This window comes from Vulpes vulpes, chromosome 2 (genome assembly GCF_048418805.1).
Source record: "Vulpes vulpes isolate BD-2025 chromosome 2, VulVul3, whole genome shotgun sequence".
Lineage (NCBI taxonomy): Eukaryota > Metazoa > Chordata > Mammalia > Carnivora > Canidae > Vulpes > Vulpes vulpes.
Genome location: NC_132781.1, coordinates 159,302,207 through 159,321,652, shown reverse-complemented (window position 1 = coordinate 159,321,652; position 19,446 = coordinate 159,302,207). Strand labels below are relative to the sequence as shown.

The 19,446-nt window shown below is 57.5% G+C and overlaps 1 protein-coding gene across 2 annotated transcripts in view; it reads right to left on the bottom strand.

Moving 5' to 3' along the window:
- Positions 1–16,186, bottom strand: part of IFFO2 (intermediate filament family orphan 2) — a 45,086-nt gene extending 28,900 nt beyond the window's left edge. Inside the window, exon 1 of one of the 2 annotated variants that reach the window (XM_072751032.1) lies at positions 15,218–16,186. In XM_072751032.1, coding sequence (XP_072607133.1) covers positions 15,218–15,900 — 683 coding nt within the window. In that variant the 5' untranslated portion in view covers positions 15,901–16,186. The remainder of the gene's footprint in view (positions 1–15,217) is intronic. The other variant, XM_072751031.1, reaches the window with a different exon arrangement.
- Between the last annotated feature and the right edge of the window lie 3,260 nt (positions 16,187–19,446).

Sequence of the window (19,446 nt, the reverse complement as noted above, 5' to 3'; positions counted from 1 at the left end):
CCGAGAGTTCCATGACTCCGGGAGGGGGCATGTGCCACCCTCCCAGGAACTGGTGGGATCCCCAGCCAGATCCTTCCCACACAAAGAGCATGCCCTAACAAGCGTGCATGAGTCAAGAGGGACCTTAGGAGGGAAGAGGGTAAACGTATAGCCCCGGGGGGGAGGGGCGGGGCGTGGTGCCCTGTTCTCCAGGTGGTTGATGCCCACCCATTCCCCTACCCATGGAATGCAGCATATGGGATTATGGCCAGAGACCAGGAAAGAGCTATGAGGCACTTCCAGGGGAAGGTTCTGGGATGCCCTCCCTAGGCAGTAAGATCTCTACGTAGGATCTGCAAAGGTTCCAAACCTCAAGGCAAGGGGGGAATGGGTGACCTCTGGAGACCCCTGGGGGTAGCACGCTGGTGTCCACAAGGAGAAGTAAAGCAGGGCCTCAGAATCTCTGCACTCGGGTGCCCTGCCAACCTGGTGTTCCAGACGAGGTGTCCTCACTGGGCAAAGCACAGCCAAGCTCAGCTCCAGCCCGGGACCTACCTACACAGGGATCCAGCAGGCGTCTTCGGGTGTCTTTCAGGACAGAGGCTGCAGGGGACTCCAGAAAAGCCCAAGAACACATCAAAACAGGCGAGGAGACAGGGCTGGGCGAGAGGGCTGCCCACCCAGGAATGGGGGCCTCAGCACCCCACTGTGGGGGTGGGGGCACAGACCTGGCTGTGAGACCTAGCTCGGCCACCAAGCTGCTGTGCAACCTTGGGCAAGTCCCTGCCCCTCTCTCAAGTGTGCGTCAGGGGAGAAACTAAACATCTGCCAGGCCTCTCGTAGAGCTCTGATTTACCACTAGTCATTCGGCAAGCTGGCTAGGAACAAGAGCCTGCCTTTCTGGTGCATGCAGCATCACCGCCGGGGCCCAAGCACAAGGCCTGAGTCCAGGGGCCCTGCAAACAGGTGGATGGATGGATGGATGGATGGATGGATGGATGGATGGAGAGATGGATGCATAATTAAGTGGGGTAATTCCTAAAAAGGAAGAGCAGAAGGTCCTAGGCATCCCCCAGGATGATGCCTTACACTTGCCCACAGGACCTCCTCGGCTCGCTTTCCCACAACCACAGAGCCTCCAGCATCCAGTCCCCTTCTCTATTTTCTACATACATGTGCACACACCTGCCCGTGCCTACTTGAACATGCAACACATGCTCCAGGCACGGTGGCATGAATCAGGGTGCCTCAGCCCTGAATCCTGAGGACAGGAGCTCTGGACCCCCAAAGCCATGAGACTCATCTGCTCCAGCCATCCTCCAGGGCACCTTGGCTTTCTGAAGTGCACTTCCAAAGCTGGGTTTGAAATGAGGCCCAACAGCGGCGGAACCCGGTCGTCATCTTTTATTTATTTATTTTTATGTTTTATTTATTTATTCATGAGACACAGAGAGAGAGAGAGAAAGAGAGGCAGAGACACAGGCAGGGGGAGAAGCAGGCTCCCCGTGAGGAGCCCGAGGCAGGACTCCATCCCAGGACCCCGGGACCATGACCCGAGCCAAAGGTGGAGACGCTCAACTGCCAAACCACCCAGGCGTCCCCCGACGGTGATCCTTAAAGCCAGAGAGACCCGAGTTCCCATCCCAGCTCTGCCACTTTCTAGCTATTACAAGCAGCAAGTCACTCCCCACACCGAGACTCCGTGTCCTCATCTGTACAACGGGCATGACCACAGTCCCCCTCCCAGAGCGCTGGGATTTCAAGAGGACACGTCCATGAAGTTGCGAACCTCACCGGGCACAAGAGATGCTCTAGGGAAACTGTGCGATGGGCGCTCTGGGATCATGGGATCCTGGCTTCCTTCTTGGAGGAGCCAAGGGTGGACCGCGCCTGCCAGGGCTTCTCTGCCCGGGCCCCGCAATCCCCTCCATCTCCTTTCCCACCTTGGGCGGTGATGTGCCTGGGCTCACACAGGCAGAAGCTACAAAGCAGCCTTTGTCCAAGAGACGAAACTCTAAACCAGCTGCCCTGACGTCAACCCTGGAAAAACAATGCTAACACGGCCCTTCGACGTCACCTTGCTGCCAAGGTCTGGGAGCACGCACTTCACCCGCGAGGCCTCACAGAGGCAATCTGTGGGCTGGACCAGAACCCAGAAGCCATCCTCCCGTGACACATCTATCTGCTCCCCACCCCAGCTGCCGAGAGGCCAAGGGGGATTTAAATCTCTGTCTTCTAGCTCCTCCGTCTCACCCCAGGAGCCAGGGCTAGGAACGTGCAGCCCATTGCCCAGACTGGAAGACTGAGCCTGTGAGTGTGGCGGGAAACAGTCCAGAACAATCTGCCGGACTCAGGTTCAAATCCCAGCTCTGCCCTTGCCTCATGGTGAGACCTCAGGCCAGGGATGTGACCTCCTGAGGCTGGAGGTCACATACAAGAAGTCTGGGACCTAGAGCCCCCCCGCCCCCCCCGCCCAGTCTGGGCGACAGAAACTGAGACACTCTCCCCTATCCGACAAGGCCACTGGAAGCCGCAGGCTCCAGGCAACACATTGTGCAGGACAGCCTTGGACGGCTAGGTCCTGCCCCACCAGTGACCCTGCGCTGACAATCTGCTGGGGACGAGAGGGGATGTGACCTCCTCCTTGCTGGTCAGGCGGGCGGCTTTGCTGGGGAGAGGAAGTGCCCTGAACACAAAAGGCCGGTCTGTAGCCAGAACGGGGGGAGGAAGTAGGCAGTTCTTACTTATGGGGCCTGGGGCCTGGGAAGACCGGGCCAGAAGGGACAGAGCAGTATCAGCTGGGGGTCAGCGCGTCACTCTGCACCCGGCAGGCACTATTTCACTGAAGCTCCATTACAACCTCGTGAGCTCAGGATGTCATCCCCACTCTACAGATGAGAGACCTGCGGCTCAGGACGGTCTCAAGTCAGACTCAGAGCCCCCGCCTGAGCGGAAGCCTGTGGATCTATCATGCCGCAAGGCACAGAAAGGAACAGCCTATGAGTCGGGGGCAGGGGGATCCCCTGAACTTGCCATCAGGTGAATCCCGGCTCTGCCTGTAGTCTGCTCAGCTAGGGCCTCAGTTTCCCCAGCTTGGATAAGTCTGGCCATTTGAACGGTCAGTGTTTTCTCTGAAGACAAATAGAAAACCAATCGCAACAGGATATTAAGGGTCTCCATATAAAACTGTACGCACGCAAAAGAACTATTTGTCCGCCACATCCCCGGCCCAGGGATCTACGTGGGGTTGGGGGACCCGGCTTTCCGGTTTACACAACCCCAGGGCTTAAGGCAAAGTTCTCCGACCTCCCCTCTCCAGGGCCCAGCCCAGAGAAAAGAGGATGGGAAGAGCCCTTCTTGGGCGAGGCTTATCGACAGCGCTGGGGGTCTCATCATCCCATCTACACAAGATGGGTAGTCGGTCAGTGAACGGCCCAAGACCGCCGGGCTGAGGCCAGGGCAGTGCCTTGTGTTCTAAGGAGACAAGCCAAGGTGCCCTCCTTTTGTTCTAAGGAGACAAGCCCACTGCGTCCTCTGATGTCGATGTCCCTTCCTAGGCTGACAGAGGCTCAGCGGCAGCACCAGGACTCAGATGCTGGCTCAGGGGCGGGCTCGGTCTCTGGCTCTGAGACTTCTTCACCCCAAGAGCCCCAGCCTCCAGGAGTTTTCAAAACCCCCTTCTTAAATGACTTCCAGGGTTTCAAACCCAACTCTGCTGTGTGACCTCAAAGGAGCAGCTCTCCTTCTCTGAGCCTCAGTGTTCTCATCTGAACATGGTCACGGGGATGTGAGTGGGGGTGGAGAGAAAACTATATAAAACACTGAGGGATGAGCTCTCAGAAGGTGCTTTTTCAAAAGACAAAGGCACATCTACTCATGTGCAGTGATGGGGGCAGGAGGCTGCCTGGAAGCAGGCGGATGGACTGAGCGACCTGAGAGGCCTCACACTGTCTGGGCCCACCAGGGGGTGAGATGGAGTCACAGGTGTGAGGGAGCAGAGGGATGGGCAGGGCAGCAGGCCTGGGAGGTAAGGGGAGCAGCTGAGCCTCCCAGCCCCCATGCTCCTGATCCCAGGCTCCTCTTTGATGGGCACCCGGATTGGGGGGCTGAGGTCTCCTGCGACAACACTGACCTGCAAGACCCAACAGCCATCGCTCACTGCAGGGAGCCTCTCCTGCCCCCTTCTGTGATATACGAGGGGTAGTACAAAGGGCCTGGGGTGGCCAAAGGCAGGGTCCTGACCCCAAGGCTCCGAGTCCACAGGGTGTAGACGGAGGCTCCGAGACACACGTGTGTGCACACACAGGCTCACAAAGCCCCGGCAGCAGACAAAGAGCCCCCCACAGAGGCCTGGCATCGCGTGGGCAGAGGCACGGGAACAGGACCCGCCTCACACGGAGGATGGGGAGGTAAGAACCAGCCACAGCAAGTGAAGACCAAAACAAGAGAGAAGGGGAAGAGGGAGAGGAGCGGGGATGAGAGGCAGCAAAGCAGAACAAAGAAAGCCAAGAAGGCAGGAGGGAGGGAGGACGAGAAGGGGAAGAGGAATGAGCAGGCAGGCGAGGTCCTGCCCAAGCAGCGGGCTCTGGACTGCTCGCTGGCACGGCAACCTCGCCTCCAGGCCTTTGCACAAGCTGCTCTCTCTACCTGGAGCACCCTTCCCTTCTCTTGCACTCTTACTAGATCTCCCGAACACAACCCAGGTGACATCTCCTCCAGGAAGCCTTCCTTGACTGGCCCCAAGCTGGCTCAAGCACCTTTCGGAACCCTTGGGTTGTGAGCACTGCAGGGTCCCACCCAGAGCTCCAAGGCCCTCTGGTCCTGAGGTCTGACTTTCCAACAAGCTTTCCCCAAAGCTATTCCGGTCAGTGCCTCCCCACCCCCCCATCCCCCCATCCCCCGCCCCCAGCATGGCCCTCTGCCCGTGACCACAGCAGGCTGGGCGCAGAAACGAGGCACGGACGGGCCCTGGGAAGATGCACCGACCCTGCCCTGAGAGGAGCCTGTCTGCCGGGGAATTTCACAAGGTCCACTTAGACCAGCAGCTCTTCCCCTCCCCCAAGACGGCGAGCGGGCGGCAGCGGGCCAAGTACCGTCTTAAATAACCCAAGTAATAAAAATGGCCAGTTAAGAGGGCGGAAGGCAGTGTCTCCACTGCGGGGGCGTCTCCCCCTTGAGCAGCAGATGAGCGGGGGGCTGTGTGAACCGGCACATCCCGGCACATCCCGAAGTCTGAGCACGCAGGCCGGAGCGCGCTGAGCCAGCATCTCAGGGAGAGCCCCGAGGCAGCCCCCAGCCAGCGCAGCCTGGGGGGGGGGGTCCTGCCCAAGCGGGGACCCTCAGCCCTGCTCTTCTCCCCAGAACCCCCAGCCTCGCTTAGTAACACGATGGCAGCTGCCAGTGTCTGAGCACCGCTGCCCCGTGCACTCTCCCTACCCCCCACGCAGAGGACTGTCCCCATGTCGCAGAGCCGCAAAAGACGCTCTCAAGTTCACGCAGCTGAGAAGCAGCAGAAACCCTCTTCAGCCTCTTCCTTTCCCAGCTTCCAGCTTGCACACGAACGCTCTGCTGCAAGCCGTCGGGTTCTGCGGGGTTCTGTCCAACATCCCATCGCGGCTTGTCCCGGGATCCAGGGGCGGCTAGGACGCAAAGGCAAGGCGACGACGGGACACCTCCCGGGGCTTTGAGGAACCTCACCTGGCTGCCAGGGAAGCTGGGGAGGAAACGGCAGTGTGCGTAGGCAGGACCCAGGCTGCTTCATCATTCTGACCCCAAGGGCAAAACACTCGATAGTTTATAAAGTGCTTCCACAGACATCGCTTCATTTAATCTTGCAAACAGTTCGGTGAGGTCAGAGGAACTCTGGCCATTTCACAGAAGTGAAAACTGAGGCTCAGGGACGCCTGGGTGGCTCAGCGGTTGAGCATCTGCCTTTGGCTCGGGGCGTGATCCCAGTCCCGGGATTGGGTGCCACATCGGGCTCCCTGCGAGGAGCCTGCTCCTCCCTCTGCCTGTGTCTCTGCCTCTCTCTGTGTGTGTCTCATGAATAAATAAATAAAATCTTTTTTTAAAAAAAAAACGGAAAGAAAGAAAACTGAGGCTCAGAGCACGGAAGCTCCTTGCAGTGGGCATGTCCCTTCCCGGGTACAGCATAAAAGGCTGAATCCGGAGCCTGACTTCCTGGTTAAAATCTTCACTTCCCACCTGCTAGCCGTGTCCAGGCTGAGTTCTGTCAAAGCCTCTGTGGCTCGGTTTCCTTCTCTAAAACGGGCTAATGACAGTACCTAACACAGGGTTACTAGGAGGTTACATGAATCAAACGTCCCTAAGAGGCTTTAAATGCAGCCTGACAAAGAGTAAATGCTATATAAATAGCTGTTTAATTAATTAATTAGTATTTGTTGTGCCCTTATGGTGCACAGGTACTATCTGAGCAGGTACTTGTCACATGGCACGGTCACAGTTGCCTGTGTCCCCAGGCTCTGAGCTCCTGAGGGCGGGGGGTGGGTGCTTTGTGTGCTCCACCCCCAGTGCCCAGGACGGGACCTGGCACACGGAGCGTGCTCAGCCACTGTCAGAACAGAACCTCAGCTCCTCAGACATCCACACCCAGCAGGCTCATCTTCCCCGACAGGAGGCACAGAATGACTGTAACAGGTTCCCTGTACCCGGGCAAGGTTCACAGAACCAACCAAAAGCACAAGCTCGGAAGACCCAATTCCAAGGCCAAGGCCAGTTTCCCTCCGGTCACCAGAATGCCCTTTGCTCTTTCCTGCTTGTTATAAGCTCACGAGAACCCTTGGCTGCTGCCCTGGGAGTGCCGGGGGTGCCGCGCACGATCAAAGGAGCATTAACTTAGAATCTGAGACGCACGTGCCGCCCCGGCTTGGCTGTGTGACTTGGAGCAAGTTACTTCTCTGCGCTGAGCCCGGGTTTCCATCTGCAGAGTTGGCACAGGGCTGCATGCGATCAGATCATGTGCAAAGTGCCAGACAGGTGATCATCCGTGCTCGCTGTCCCCCTCCGTCCCTCCCCCCTGCCAGGCCCACCAGGCTCCGTGTGCCAACCTCTGTCGCTGGCCAGGAACTCTCTGCTACCTCGAGTCCGGTCCCCCACCACGGTCACCTCCAAAGAGCAGGGGGGCTGAACCGCCCTCTATAGTGGCCTGGGAGGCTCATTTGCCTGCCACTGCCAGTGACTCACTGGTTTCTCAAGAAATAATTACTGTCAAGCGACAGCAGGAAGTCTTCCCAGTGTGGCAGCCGCCTCCTGTTCTACACCCGTCGTGGCAATATTGTGACAGGCGCTGGGGGGACCCCATGCCTCAGCCTGCGTCCTCACCCTGGACCAGCCATCGGCAGCCCTCAGGTGGCATGAGGCTTGGCCAGCTTGTCCCCCCCCGCAGGAAGAATACTGAGCTCAGGGTCTAGAGACCCAGACTGGACCTGCCACAAGATCTGGGGCAGATTTCTTCCACCCCTCAGAACCTCTCACCTTGGGGGCGCCTGGGTGGCTCAGTTAGTTAAGCATCCAACTCTTCGTTTTGGCACAGGTTGTGACCTCAGCATCCTGAGACCGAGCCCCGTGTCGGGCTCTGCACTGAGCATGGAGTCTGCTTGTCCTGCTTTTTCTCAAATAAATAAATAATCTTAAAAAAAAAAAAAAAAAAGAACCTCTCACCTGTAAAATGGGCATAATTAATTCCCACCTCTTGGGAATACCTGATAATTAACTCTCACTTACTTAAAGAAGTCATCACAGAGCCCAGCACATAGTAGTTGCTCAGTCAATGGTGGCTATGAAGTCATTTATTGTTAAGCCTTTTTCAAAATGCTTTCACATTCCATTACCTCAAATGATTTTTATAGCAACCCTGGGAAGCAGAACTCATAAGAAAATTCATCCCCATTTTAGAGAGTGACAAACAGAGGTACGCAAGACTAAATGGTGTCCTGATTCCAGACCACTCCGATGAAGTTACAGGGTGAACAGGTGAACAGGGCACTGGACAGGCCCATCTTCCCACCACCCCCATTTCCAGGTGGGCAAGCAGAAGCTCAGATCACACCACAGGCAAGCTGGGACTCCACAGGGCTCAAGCTGCCCCGTGTCACCAGCCAGGGGCTCAGCCCGGCCACAGCCCCTCAGGTGAACCAGAGGCATTCGCCAGATTTACTGTTGGGTGACAACTACCCTCTCTTGTACCAGGAACTAGGGCAAGTAACCACATCCTGCCCAGGAAGCCGAACGCCCCGTGCCCACTGGAGGTGGGAGGACACTGCTCTGGCGGGCGGGGAGCAGCCTCAGAAAACCTCCCCAGCTCCGCATCTGGCCCAGAATCCTCTAAGCACCACACAACCAGCAATGCCCAGAGGCTACGTGACACCCAGACGCTGCTGGCAAAGGCAGGGACCACCCTCCCTCCAGCTTCCAGCCTGGTTCTTGATTTCTGCCCATTTCCCGAAGCCCGTACAACTCACCCCTTAGGGGACCTGCGCTTCTGCCCTGTGAAATCTTGCCATGAAACTCTTTTAGAACTTCCCCGTTTATAAAGTGCCGTGGCTGCCCGGGCCCATCTACCCCGCCCACAACTTTGGGACACGGATGAGGAAACTGAGACCCAGAGAGACAAAGTGAGTAACCCAATCTCAGGTTTTAACTCCTGCTCCAGGAGCCCAGCATCTGACACCACGTGATGGGTGTTATTCAAGTTTTTCAGAACTGCTATGTGGGGCCTGGAGGGTGGGTCTCAGGCCTCCAAACCCACACCCTTCCCTGCATGAGATGTGAGGGCCTAGATGTGCAGCCTGTGTCGGCCATCTGTGTCGTCTGTGCCTTACATCCCCCAGCCGCACTGGGGGCCTACCAGCACCAGCAGCCAGGCACAGCGCCCTCCCTCCCTGCAAAACGCTTGCTCAGCATGGACTCTGGCCAGGCTCAGGCTGGGCTCTGCAGACCGGGAGCCGGCCCCTATAGGCTTACAGTCGCTGGGGGGGCGCAGACACCCCAGACAACTGAGATTCACGGTGCAGGCTGCCGTGACCCGAGAGGTAGCGATGGCTCCGGCACACCTGGTGGACGGAGTCTTGATCCTGAGCAGAGGGGACAACAGCACCTCCACCCTGTCCCAGGCCGTCAAGCCACCCACGACCAGGGAAACCAACACAACACCAGCCCAGCTTGGCCTCCCCGATGTGATCAAAAGCCAGGACTCCCGACGCAAAGTCCACAGCCTGCGGTATCCCTGATGCACGGCACAGTTTCGATCGATCCCCCTAGAAGTCAACGCATCTCCTTGCGGCAAACAGCATGTTCAGATCCTCGGTCTACCCTTCTGTGTCCTTCAAACACCGACACGTGTGGGGGGAGCGGGCCACGGGCCTGGAGAGGCTGAGAGCGTGGGAGCCTGGGGGTGCGCGCGCACGTGCGTGTGCAAGGGGGGGCAGGGGCCTTGCATCCGGTGGCCAAGGCGAAAGCCCCGCCTCACATTCCGCAGGGAAGGAATCTTCAGCGTCAGCTGTCTCCCGGCTTCCTGCTTCCCTTTCTTTTCTGGGACCTCGTTCCCAGCCTCTGGCTTGAGGCTCTGAAAATCCCTCCCAAATATGTCCCCAAAGAGGATGCCAGCACCGCCGAGGAGCCGCCGGAGGGGGTTTGTGTGTTTCTTTCAACGGAGGCTGGAAGAAAGGGGCGGGCGGTGGTCAGAGATTTCCGGAGGCACAAATCAACCGCTAAAAGTAGGAAGAACACCCTCCTTAGATGCTGGACAAAGAAGTCGCCCTTTTTCCCTCCGCCCCCGACACCACCGCTGGCGCCTTCCACGGGACACACAGAGCTGCGATGTGTCCCGAAATGGATGTGCTGGGCGGCCCAGCGCCGTGCCAGGAAAGCTCTATGAAATGGAGGGAACAGACATTGGGGGTGGGGGGGCCAGAGAGGGGACCCCACCCGAATCCTGATCACAGGAGCTCATTCGGCCCTCCCCGATTGCTAGGGGAGCCACGTTATCCCCCCTCTTTTACAGAAAGCGGTGGCTCCGGCAGCTCAGAGGGGTTAAGCAGTTGCCCGCAGTCTCCCCGAGAGAGCGGCAGAGCCGGGATTTGAACCCTTTCCCCAGCATCCCAGGCTGCCTCCCAGGGAAACGAGAAATGAAGAATCCGTGCCGGTGACCGCTTGAGAAATAACACAAGTGGCAGGGAACGAAAAGCCTTGTGGCCGGCTCTCCGGAGCAGTTCTTCCAGCCCTGGGGCACTCGGGGGCCGGCACACACCTGCTCAGGGGCCTCCCAGGGTGTGACACGGGGAAAGGCAGGGGACACTCCAGCTGGCTCACCCACCAGCCCTTTCTGGAGCCCTTCATTCAGGCCGCCAGCCCAGCCCCTTCCGGCTCATGCTCAGAAATAGCTGTGACAAAAGTCCCTCCCATCCCTGAAAGTAGCTTTTTAAAAAATGCTTCAAGGCACACACATGAAAAGGAGGCGCAAACTCTCCCAAACCCCAGCCGAGGGCAGAGGATGTGGGCATCACCTCAGAGTGGTGGGGAAAGGTTTCGACGGCAGGCAAGGTCTTGGCAACTCGGCTTTGTGGGTCAGTCGGCTCCCTCTGGGCCTCAGTTTCCCCACCTCAAAAATGAAAGTAACTCAGCTGAATCACCGATTTCTCTCTCTCTCCCTCTCTCCTTTGTTTTCTAAACTGTAGCACCCTGCTTTCCAACTGAACCTTCCTCAGAAGACCAATCTGACAGTCATGGAAATAGAGTTGCTGTGGTTGATGGGGGCCAGGTCCTAGGGACTCGGCACCCCCATGCCCTGTCCCCAGAATTGCCCCAAGGCACGCAGCTCTGGATCCCAAGGCTCCAAAAGGCCCCTGTGGGAACCATCAGGCTAAATGATCACTATGTTCCCTCCTGGCTCTCAAGCAAAGCTCTGATCACCCAACCACCAGGGAAAAACAAACCAAGCCCTTCATGCCAACTCAAGTCAGGGGCACAGCACTTGGCAACCTGCAGGGGGAGGGAGGGAAACCCAGACAGACGGTTCCAAACCACACCGGGCCTGGGGCAGGAGAGGGGGAGGGCTGCCAGTCCGCGAGGCAGGATGAACAGCCTCGACCTGGACCCCCTTGAGTCACAGAACAAAGTATAGGGCAAGTTGGGAGGGCTCACCAAAAGGAATCCCCTCCTGCCACGGTGGAGGACCTAAGGCTCAGAGAGGGCAGCAACAGGCCTGAGGTCACACAGCACCTAGTAGCAGAGCCAGACCAGGAGTCTGAGTGTCTCGGATGCGATGCAGAGAAATCCCCACTTGTTTCAAGCTCAGATAGACTCAGCGGGTATCTCCAGCGAAAAGCCCCCAGCTTGCAAACTCAGAATAGGACATTTTGGTGGTGCTGGATGGTGACAGGGCAGAGATGTTTGTTTTGGTTTCCAAATCAACGCTTGACAACCTTGTCGACGGTACAGCTTGGGTAACCACATTTCCCTCACGGGCGAGGAGAGCTCAGAGCTGGTTGGACCAAGGGGAAACCAAAGCCCTCGCGAACAGAGCCAGGGTCCAGGCGCCCCAGGCCAGGGGCTCTGCCTTGGGTTGGTGTTTCCAAGGCATGGTTCCTATGCCATTGACGGCACTTGAGAGGATGTGAGGGGGGACACGAGTGACTCTTCACATTTAAATTCCACTGACAATAAATAAATTAATTAATTAATTAATTCTACTGACTACATAGGTGAACCGGTAAACAAAATGTGGTCTGTCCACACAGGGGAATAGTCACCAATCTAAAGGAATGTAGGCAATCTAAAGGAAACAGGCTACAACATGGGTGAAGCTCCAAAATAATATCTAAGTGAAAGAAGGCACACACAAAAGACTACATATGCTACAGCTGCATTTATATGAAGTGTCCAGAAAACACAAATCTATAGAAACCCAAAGCACATCAGGGTTGCCTGGGCCGGGGTAGGAATCGGGATTAACTGCAAACCGGCATGAAGGCTCTTTTTGGGGGTGATGCAATTTTTCTAAAACTGGATTGTGGTGATGGTTGCACAACTCTGTGGATTTACTTTTTTTTAAAAAAAAAAATCACTGAATTGTGCGCTTAAAATAAGAGAACTTGATGATATGCAAATTATACCTCAATAACGCTGCTGAAGAATAGTTTTACATAAGTAGTAATACAGATGATGGTAGGTACGTGGATAAGGCCACAAATCCCAGAGGTAGAACCGAAATGCCTCCAGCTTGGAGAACACAGAGCTACGCGCACCAGGTTGCATTCTGGGGAAGCAAGTGGAGGTGTCCAAGGCTGTGAGTTCCTCCAGGTAAACCGGAGGAAACCCTCGAAGCTCTCCTTCCCTGGCACAGACCCCTTCCACTGGTCACTGCTTGGGGCTCTGTGCTAGACAGCCGGAAAGGGTCTAAAGCCTTCAGTGGCCAACAGCCCGAGCAAACACCGTGGTCCCATCCCTCCAGACTCTGACATCTCTTATGGACAGGAGACCAGAAGTGGGCTTGGGAGCTCAAACCCAAGATTATATTTTTTCAAGGCTGGGAAGACCTTTTGAGATCATCTAGCCCAGTGGTTTTTAAATTTTTTCCCTTAAATTGTTGAGATGCCTGCCTTCCTCCCAAAGGAAATTCTCACGAGAAACCCAAATACAGAAACAAGTAAAAACAGAAGGTTACTGGTATACATTTATACTGTAAATTCGCATAATAGAACAGTTACTTATTCTGAATTCTATCAGTAAAGTTGATGAGGCTATTTTGATTCATTAACATTTAGAACAGGGACCATGGATGACAGTACCACATTCCGTTTAATTCTATCTCCAGTTTTGGCTGCAGAGTTTCAGGAAAACCCTGACTCACACAGATAAGTAGCTACAAATGGGAAGGGTTTTTAGCGGTTTGCTCTGCAATCTCAGAGTACTCTTCAGACAAATAGTGAAGACAGGAGGGTGGCTTTAACTTGAGGCCAACTACTAACAAGTGAACAATTAACAATGAGTTGACATTAAGAACTTAAAAGTGAGCACATTTTTATAACCGCATTAACACTGTAATATAATTTAAAATATTAAGTCTTATGTAATATTCAAGGAACTCCAAGACCCTCTCCAAGGAAGCCTGGGGCTTCAAAGAGCAAGCACAGTGCTAGCCCACTCACCCCTCACTTTACAGATAGGGAAACGGAGTCCCAAAGAAGGGAGTCACTTGCTTTGGAAAAATCCAACTTGAGCCCAGAATGAACTTCAGAAAAGATGCACCTCCCCAGTTCACCAAAATATGGAGGAAGGGAAGGTGCTTCATGCAGCCCCGCGGGCGGGAGGAGAGGCACCCACACTCCACCTGCCCCAGCAGTGCCCGTCTCATTCCAGGCCAGCGCCAGAAGCTGACATCACACCCCACGCCCTGCGTGCAACTTGAACAGAGCATTGCTCAACGTCAACCTATCTCCCTCTGAGATTGGGCACAGTTTTTCCATCTCCTTAGTAGCCAGGTCCAAAAAGCACACACAATAAAACAAACACAGCACAAGCCTGAGGCATGACGACACGATCAACACTGGGAGACAGAAGGGCCCATCCCTCTGTGTTTCACCATCGAGAGCAAGTGCCTGTTCCCCTACCCCACCCCAGAGAAGCTGCCCACAGAGACAGAGGTAGCCTCCCCACCGCCAAGGCAGGGAACCAGGCCATTCTCAAGTCCTCAAGAGAAGATGGGCCCAAGAGAGTGGCTGGTCCCCAGCGGGGTGTAAGACCTCCCCCCAGAGAGCCAGGCCCACCCTGCATGAGACAGACTCTCGTCTCATCTTGGGCCTCTGCTCCATGCTGGCCTGCCAATGCCTATCACCTTTAAAAACATCAGCTGATTACTCTATACCTTCCCAAAAGCATCACCAACCTACTCTCCCCTTCTGCAGCTGGGGGGTAGATGTTCTTATTCCTATCTCTCCAATGAGCAAACAGGCTTCCAAACGGTTCGACCATCTCCCCGCCAGGTGATAAAGGAGATTCACGCCTCACGTTCCCTGACCGGACTTCTTTGCTCATGTGAGCACCAGGACTCAAGGAGTGGAAAGAAGGAGGCTTCTCACAACACCCTCCAAGCCCTAGAGTCGGAAGCCACCTAATGCAGAGTCGCCCATGCCTGGGACAGCAGAGGGCCCTGCCCCCACCAGGGCCTGAGAGACTACAGACAGACCCCTCTCCTCTTCTTGGAAAGCTGAGCCATCAGTCCCGTCAGCCAGGCTGCAGGCAGGGAGCAAAGTCGGTTTCCCGGCTGGGGAATCTGGGGGATCGGGACTAGGCAGGAATGTGCAGGCCGGTCCTGCAGGCAGTCAGCCTTGCACACCAGCCAGAGATGGTGGTCTGGGTCCAATCAACATCCAGTGTCCAGACCAACGTTCTCACCTCCTGTGAGCCTCTAGGGCTGTGGCTGTTGGTGCTCATGACAGTAGGGGGTGGAGAGAAGAGGGGTAAAGAGAGACGCTTTTAAAAGCTTGTGGCCAGTCTGGTGGAGGTCTGGTTATCCAACTCCGCCAACTGGACCTTGCAGAGCTGGAGCAAGATGGTAGACTCCGGCCCTAGCTAGTAGGGACAGAGCTACCTATTTTCAAACACATGATCTCATTTAATTCAGGGGACCAAAAAAAAAAAAAAAAAATCTTTTTTAAAGCCTGGGGGGTTGGTTTGTTAAGTCTTTTTTTTTTTTTTTTCTTTTCACCCATGGAGGGAGGGGAGCCTGCCTCCTACATCCTTGGGAAAATACCTAGAGAGGAAGATGAACTAGCCAAGAGTGGTTCAGTTCACTAGCTCAAATCCTGGTTTGGGCCAAGCCCCCTTTGGGCAAGCCCGTGCCTCAGTCTCCTCATCTACAAAATGGGGATAAGAAGGCCTCACACGCTGCGTTGGCGTGAGGGCTAAGTGAGATCACATAAAGCACCAGCGCTCGCTTATTATGTCACCCAGAAAACAACCGGCCCGGACCAACGACAGCGCCCAAGTGTCCCCTACGGCAGTGGGCACCCAGCCCCATTCTTGGAGCTAGTGAGTGAGTTTTCCAGGCGTGTGCAGGGCGCGCTGCAAACACAGCTTCCAGCCCACCTGCTCGGACCAGCTGGCCGCCCCCGGCCCTCCCCACGCACGCACTCCGCGGCCTGCGAGGACCCGGACGCCCCCTCCCCGGAGCTGCAGGGGGGAGGGGCGGGGGGGAGGGGGGGAGGGGCGCCCCGCTCACCTCCGCTTGTACTCGTCGCGCTCGCGCTTCACCTTGGCCAGCACGTTGTAGAGCGCGCGTATCTCGGGCGTGATGGTGTCGATCTGCACGCCCACGCCGTCGGGGTGCACCCACGACACGCCGGGGCCCTGCACCGTCTCCACGCCGCCGCCGCCCGTGCGCCGCACCTGCGTGTAGCTCCAGATGGTCCCGGGCAGGCGGCCGTAGTGCTGCGGGTGCGAGCCGCCGCCGGGGGGCAGGCCGCCCGGGGCCACGGCGTTGGCGTTGGCGCCCGCAGCCGCCCCGCAGCCGCCGCCGCCGCCGCCGCCGCCGCCGAGCCCCGCGCCGGGCGCCGGCGGCCGCAGCAGCTCGGGCCCGGTCTGCACGGCCTGCTCGCGGGAGAAGGTCTTGTAGCGCAGCCGCCGCTCGCGCTCGCTCTGCTGCTGCTCCAGCTGCTTCTCCAGCAGCCGGTTGCGCCGCTCCAGCTCGTGCACCTTGGCCAGGAAGCAGCGGAAGCGCACGTTGAGCCCCTTGAGGAGGTGGATGTTGGAGCCCAGGTCGTCCCGCAGCGCCGCCGTCACCGGGGACGGCCCCGGCCCGGCCCCGCCGCCGCCGCCGCCCCCGCCGGGGCAGCCCCCGCCGCCGCCGCCCGGCGGGCAGCCGAAGGCCAAGGCCATCTCCCCGAACAGCAGCGAGTTGACCATGCGCCGGCTGCGCGGCTCAGGGCCCCGGGCCCGCGGCTCCAGGTGCGGCTCCAGCTCGGGGCAGGGCTCCCGGCGCGGCCGGGCCAGGGCGGGCGCGGGCTCCAGGGCGGCCGGCCCGGCGGTTCCAGATGCGCGCCAGACGCGGCCCCCGCAGCGACAGCGGGCCGGGCCGCCCCGGGTGTGGGCGCCGAGGCGAGGGGCGGGAGTCGGGCCGCGCGGGAGGCCGGGAGGCTGCGCGGGGCGCGGGGCGCGGGGCGCGGGGCGCGGGGCGCGGGTCCCGGCGCCGGGGCTGTCAGGGGCGCTGTGGATGCGCCGCGGCAGCCGCGCGCAGAGGACTCCCGGCCGGCTCTGCCCCTGCGGCGGGCCCCGCCCACTGCAGACCCCGGCCCCGCCCCCGCCCTCGCCCCGCCCATCCCGCCTCCCTCTGCGGCGCGCCGCGAGCCCGAGGCCCCGCCCCCGCGGCCCGCAGCGCCGGGCCCCGCCCCCGCGCCAGTGGCTCCGCCCCCGCGCTCCCCGGGCGGCGTTGACGGGCTGCCTGCAGCGCTGGCTCCGCCCAGCTCCCGGCTGGACCACGCCCCCTCCCGCGCCGGCCCCGCCCCCGCGCCCGTGGCTCCGCCCCCCCGCTCCCCGGGCGGCGTTGACGGGCTGCCTGCAGCGCTGGCTCCGCCCAGCTCCCGGCTGGACCACGCCCCCTCCCGCGCCGGGCCCCGCCCCCCCCGCCTGGCTCCGAGGCTCTGCCTGGGGACCCGGACCGCAGAGCTGCGCCAGCCCCGCGGTGAGCCGGCTCCGCCGCAGAGCCAGCCCGGCCCCTTAAAGGGACCGGCAGCCCGAGCCGCGCACGTTTCCCCGCTAGGGCGCCCCTTCCCCCACGCCCTCTAAGCGGGAGGCTCCGCTTCCCTCCCTTCCCCATCGCGACACCCTCGGCCCCAAAGCCCCACGGCGTGTCCTGGAGGGGCTGGGGGGCCCGAGCGCCCGAGGGTGCGTCCGCCCCCCGCCCCCACTCCAGCCTGGGGCGGCCCAGATCGACCTTCCCGGGATAGGGCAGCGCTTCCGCCCGCACGTCCCCCACGTGGTGGGCCCGGGCGGGCCCGTGCACCGCTTGCCCCGCCTAAGGCTCCCGAGGTCGGCGGGTCCCCGGGCCCCCCGAGGTGCCGCGCCGGGGAGGGCTGAGCGGGGACCGCCCCGGAATGTGACACCCTAAATGTGAGCCCGGCTACAGCCGCTCCCGGCCCTGAATGACACCGCCCCCGCCGCTGCACACTCACGCCCATCGCCCATCGCCCATCGCCGGGGACCCCACAGCTGGTGTATTCCCTCCAACCGCTTAGGGGGCCGCGTGGGGGAAGGAACCAGCCTGGAGGGCGGAGCCAACCCGAGAATTCAGTCCTTCATTCGTTCGTTCATTCCATCCTTTCACATCCACCACACCAAAGACCCAGGTTCTCTAGCCTCCTGGAGTCCCTTGAACCAAACTGCAAATATCCATCCTTCTTCTCTTGTTGATAATAATAACAGCTCCCGTTACTGAGCGCTTCCTCTGGGTCAGGTGCCATACTTAGTTATCATCCCCATTTTACAGAGAAGGTCACTGAGACCAGAGGAGCGACAAGCAACCCCAAAGCGCATTCTCACACCTGCAATCCCACACCTCCGGCCTCTTGTGCATTTTCCCATTTGATCCTTCCTGGAGACCTCCGAGGGCAGGTGACCCACACCTTGACGCCTGTGGCTTGCACTGTGTACACCTAATCAGACACGTGGCGTGTTCCACATTCTTCCAGCTGCGTTTTTTGAATTGCAACTTAATTTTGTCTTACTAACTTTTGTGTTTGGTCTCCTGTGTAAGCTTGAGGGCAGGTACCCTGTCTTATAGGGACAATGGTTTGGTGTTCTCAGAGACAAAAGAGACACAAAGGAGACTTGGGCTTGCTCTGGGAGGAGGTCGTGCCTGTTGTGTTAATCTGCTGCTTTTGATTTGGTCACAAGAGCAAACCCTCCCCGTGTTTCCTTCCCTCAACCACAGCTCCTTGCTCCCTGCCAAAATGGGCTCAACCTTTACAACACTCGGCACCGAAACTCACCTGTCTTTTTCTTTTTTTTTTTTTTTTTTATGATAGTCACAGAGAGAGAGAGAGAGAGAGAGGGGGGCAGAGACACAGGCAGAGGGAGAAGGCAGGCTCCATGCACCGGGAGCCTGATGTGGGATTCGATCCGGGGTCTCCAGGATCGCGCCCTGGGCCAAAGGCCGGCGCCAAACCGCTGCACCACCCAGGGATCCCGAAACTCACCTGTCTTAAAACCTTTCTCTGCTTTGCCCAACCTGGTGTGGTCACTGTTCTTTGCTCTTTGTTCTCTCAGCTCCTGGTGATTTTGTTTATTTAACCTAAAGGATCAAAACCCCTTTGCCTTAAAGCTGGAGGTCCTGACCACCCCCTCCCTCACCACCAAGAAATTCCAGGATAGAATTTATGACACTGGGATGGACAAAAGTCCTATCTTTATTGTCACTAATCTCTAAATGGTACTTAGCATCTCCTTTGATCACGAGTACAGGCAGGCAGTAGAAGTCCCTGTGATTCTGTCCTAAGAGAAATCAAAGATATTTTTATATCAATACTACAGTTACTGTGAATATCCCAAAATACCATTTAAGCTACCACAACTCTGAAATTAAGATCCTATTACACTCACTACTAAATCTTATTATTTACTATTATTTAGTAAAGAAGCAAGTATGTTACTACATCACATTTTTTAAATATATTGATAACTGTATTTTAGTAAAAATTGTTTTCATTGTAATCCTAATGCTATTTTTAAAAATTATTCTGAAAAGAGGTCCAAAGGCTTCACCAGACACTCAAGGAGCCTGGGGGACAGAAAGGGTTAAGAAGCCACATTTTGGAAGTGGGTCTCTGCAGCCTGTTCCAGGAAGGATAAGTCCCACCCAGCAGCATTGGCCTGGAGTTGGGGTGTCAGGGGGCACCCAGCCCTGTCCTGGGCATTGGAGAGATTCAGACATTCCATGATCATTCACTGAGCATTTCCTTCAGCACAGACCTGGTGCTAACAGAAGGCAAGAGTTTAAGGAGTCCCGGTAGAGCTAATGAACACACAACCGAAAAGACTTTCTGGAGCCAAGGTGGCAGGGGGAGGTGGTGGGGCAAGAACGGATACCTGGCCTGGAGGAGGTAGCTGAGCAGACCAGAAGATCTAAAGGAAATGGGGAAAGTAGTACCCAGGCTAAAAGGAATTTCCAACTGAGTTGTAGAAATATGACGTGTACAAAAAAATGGCTAGAAAATAGTGCTGTGGCCACATGGGAGCAAAAGTGAGTCGCCATGTATCTTGCTCTTTGTGGGTAAGATGAGAGGGAAGGCTAACCTTATGTCCTTCTAATGGGCTGACCAACTACCTTCCTTTGCCCAGGGCCAAGAGTTCTTCTTGATGCAGGGCTCTCGACACTAAAACCAGAAAGTCCCAGGTGAACCAAGACAAGTTCACGTAGCTCTGGAGGTTTCTGAGGCCGGAAGTCCTGCTCATCAT